Here is a 3,521-nt window from a genome sequence, read left to right as displayed (position 1 = left end):
AGAACAAAATGATTCTCTTTTTCTTGTACATATATATTTTTCCTGTGCTTATGAACCATATAACCATTCCTCAAACCTCAATCAATATCATTTTGTTTTTTCCTGCAGATATATGGTTATGGTGTGAGCTGTGTCTTCATCGTCTTGCCAATTATCTATGTGGGAATTTGTGACTGCTGTGGAAAATCTGCTTGCTGATCCAAAGGTGGACATGATTACACACAAAGGGATGCAAACACACTTCCCACACTGACGAATAAAGGAACACAGACTTACTTGTACTATGAGAGAGAGAGAGAAAAAAAACTTTTTAAATATAGGTTCATGTTTATCTGATTCATTTTCTAGTCCAGTGTCCACAAACTTTGTGACTTATATAAATCTGTATGTTGTTATGCATTCAAAAAGAATATCGTTTATAAATGTGAACTTTGAGTTGAATTATTTTGTTGCCCTGCATCTATCTATATTAATGGATCATTATATGTTAATGCCCCCCAAATGAGGGCCTTGCATCCCTTCCCCTCCTCTCTCCTCCTACTGAACGTGATCGATTTCGAAAGTGAAAGCGAAAAAAAAAAAAAAACTGCGCAAAAAAAGCTATCGTGTCAGCGATTGCAGATTACACGCTTCCCACCCGAACCACACTCCACATAACCCTCCCCCCATTAAAATAAAGCCATAGCCTTGAATGCATGTGACTTGTTGGCATTATATGCTGAGTTATCAACAACACAGCACAGAAAGTGAAAGAACAACTGATGCCCAGTTCCTCCGTGAGTTAAATCATACACAATTTGTAATTTTGTACTTTCCACTATGCAGTGTGCTAAATATTTGTAAACTTTCTTAAAAATAACAATACTGTACCATAACACAAATAGTAACATTTTAGCATTGCATGATAAGTGTGAATAGTTGTTGTTTTGTTTTTTTTTGAGAAATTAAACAAGATTATTAGAATCATGAACCAAGATGCCACACAGATTACAAAAATGCTGACATTGCAATCACAAAGTGTTCATGAAGTGAAACTAATTTTTATATCAGTCACGAGGTCTGCCACTTTATAAAGCAACATTTCCTTTCATTCTTGATTCTGATGATGCTATTGTATGTTCACAGCGACTTATAAAACAGAGGAAATGAGACCAAACTCCAAAATCTGACTCACTTCATTTTTTAAAAGGTAAAAGGCTATAATGCATTGTAAGAATGTAAACTATTACATATTAAAATGACAATGTGTTTCCTGCAAAGACGGGTGTTTTTTTTTTCTAATCTAACTTGGAAAGTTAACAGATTGTTGTTGTATTGGTAATTGTTAGTTTTGTTTATTATTGTTAATAGTTGTCCGTTTTAATTATTATGAAATATTTTTTTTGTTAATTAATTGGAATTTATATTTGCAAATATATACAGACATGCATAGGCCAAGAACTAAATAAATAAATAATTGTTATTCTGTTCATTGTAGGAGACCTCTCCAACTTTAAACATTTCCTGAGCATCTGATGCCAGATTATGAGCATTTCCTGAGACATTAAACAAAGAAGATATCAAAATATCATCACATTTACCTGTTGTGTGCTGTAAGATGTCTTTAACAAAAAAACTGTTTGAACCATTTAAAAGCGAGCTGGGGAAAAAGGCTCTTTCCACCTCTCTTCCATTGAGCATTTTGTTGATTCCATTGGAAGCTTTGATTGATAAAGATTTTTCATGCCCGTGCAAAGTTGAGCTGAATGCAACCGTATCAAACCTCATCTTTGCTGCACCTTTTTTTTTTGTTTTAGCTTTAACGTGTCTTGCTTTACGGCCAGTTAAACACGCTGATCGATGTTCTTTTAAAAACATTTTCAAATTATGGTTCAAAAGATGGTTCTGTACATTTCCAAATGTCAAAGAATTGTCCTCTAATTGTCCAAATTCCAAAGAATGCTCCTGTAAATGTCCAAATTTCAAAGAATCGTCCTCTAACTGTCCAAATGTCAAAGAATGGTACTCTAATTGTCCAAATTTTAAACAATGTTTCCAAAAATGTGTAAAATGGAGAGATTTCTTTCTTTGCCTGATTCCACCTTTTGTATGGATCATTCTTGTGCTCCTTGATGGTGATTATGTTGCCTGTCAGGACACATACTGGAATGGAGTGTATATTTCAGATGATCAGCTACATGTGAAATGGTGTAAACCGACTAAATCAGTTCCAAGAAGAAATGAGACCGAACTACAGGCTCTGACTCTCAGCTTTATTGCCACTTCACAGGTAAGTTGAATACTACAAATACTTCCTTGTTTCCTCAAAAGAACAAGGACAGTTTGATTCCCTATGATGGGACCCCAATCTGAAACGCTGTTAACTGTCTGACACGTAATTACATTGATTTCCACATAAACCTAATAGAATTCTAATAAGTGATGTCACTGAATAAAAGCATCTGCGAAATGAAAACTGTCTTAACGCCATTGGTCCTGATCTTATTGTATTGATTGACTCATTTATTCATTTCAGAATTGGGGATATGGTCTGCTCCTTGTCTTCAGCATTGGTATTATAGTCATTGTAGCTTGTGATGTCTGCCGGAGTGAAGAAAAGCCACAAAATGAGGACATGCTGTCACTCTATATGTAGATGATATGATGTGTGAATATGTAATGTGTAAGATATCAATCATGTTGTAAAGACAAATTGTTCTATAGAGATCAATAAAGTGTCTAGACTGATTTAATTCAGTGATTGATCTTCACTTCACTGTTTAAAATCACACTAATCAACTCGTTTCTACAAGTCCAGTCATCTTGAAACTGATGGCGGACATTAAACAAGTAGCCTCGTGTAGGCTATAGGGAAGTGTTGATGTTTTATTTTTTTATATTAAGTAACATTTCCACGATGTTTTCAATCAGCATTTCGGTAACCACAAAAGTTAAAATGTGGTTAATCAAAGCACATATTTTTACATTGACACAAACAAACACTCACCAGGAAGTAACCAGCAGCAGTTTGCTCCTGAAACAAATCTGTTAGTATGATGCGTCTCCAAATCATGTAACTCATTAATTATTACTTTATTAAAGATTTACAAAAGTTTATTACAAAAAAAAAGTGTTATGTTCCATTCTTAATCATGAATGAATGTTTGCAACTTATGTAATACGAGTCCCCTCTGTCTCAATATAAAGCCACTAAGGAAGAGCTCAAAAGCACAAAACATATTGGAAAACCAAAGCATGTGCAGAACCTATAGGATTTAGCGAGGGGTGTGATAACTTAAGCACTCTAGTGATTAGCTTAGAGGCTAAAAACTTCTCTGAAGTCTTAGGAAGCAGGTGCTTCACTCACCAATACGTTAAAACTGGAGCTGGGCAACCACAGCTGCCGGTTTTTTACCGTAAATTTTACGGAATTTTTTTTACAGTGTGGATTTGGCATAGTGAGGGCATATAACATAAGCATAATAACTAATTAGGGGTAAAAGCATTATTTGATTATTGATCAATATTAATGCTCAGCTCTC

At 34.6% G+C, this 3,521-nt stretch overlaps 1 protein-coding gene across 2 annotated transcripts; it reads left to right on the top strand.

Annotated features, from left to right (window-relative positions):
* Positions 1–267: 267 nt before the first annotated feature.
* Positions 268–3,036, top strand: LOC107653572 (uncharacterized). Of its 2 annotated transcripts, XM_016440310.1 has the most exons (4): positions 268–776; positions 1,126–1,189; positions 1,478–2,269; positions 2,516–3,036. In XM_016440310.1, exons 3-4 carry the CDS (start codon positions 1,598–1,600, stop codon positions 2,633–2,635), a joined length of 792 nt encoding a protein of 263 aa, XP_016295796.1. In that variant the 5' UTR covers positions 268–776; positions 1,126–1,189; positions 1,478–1,597; the 3' UTR covers positions 2,636–3,036. The 2 variants fall into 2 exon arrangements, with proteins under 2 accessions (XP_016295796.1, XP_016295795.1); XM_016440309.1 differs by lacking the exon at positions 268–776 and having other exon boundaries at positions 891–1,189.
* Positions 3,037–3,521: the final 485 nt, after the last annotated feature.

This window comes from Sinocyclocheilus anshuiensis, unplaced genomic scaffold, assembly GCF_001515605.1.
Source record: "Sinocyclocheilus anshuiensis isolate Anshui unplaced genomic scaffold, SAMN03320099.WGS_v1.1 scaffold1079, whole genome shotgun sequence".
NCBI lineage: Eukaryota > Metazoa > Chordata > Actinopteri > Cypriniformes > Cyprinidae > Sinocyclocheilus > Sinocyclocheilus anshuiensis.
Note: the sequence above shows the minus strand (reverse complement) of the source record. Positions and strands in the feature narration are given on the sequence as shown.

What these genes read in the sequence shown, in the direction of transcription:
- LOC107653572 (XM_016440310.1), top strand. Translation starts at nt 1,598, where the DNA reads ATGTCTTTAACAAAAAAACTGTTTGAACCATTTAAAAGCGAGCTGGGG. An exon ending in GCTTTATTGCCACTTCACAG is followed by an intron (nt 2,270 to 2,515) that starts GTAAGTTGAATA and finishes TATTCATTTCAG; the next exon opens with AATTGGGGATATGGTCTGCT.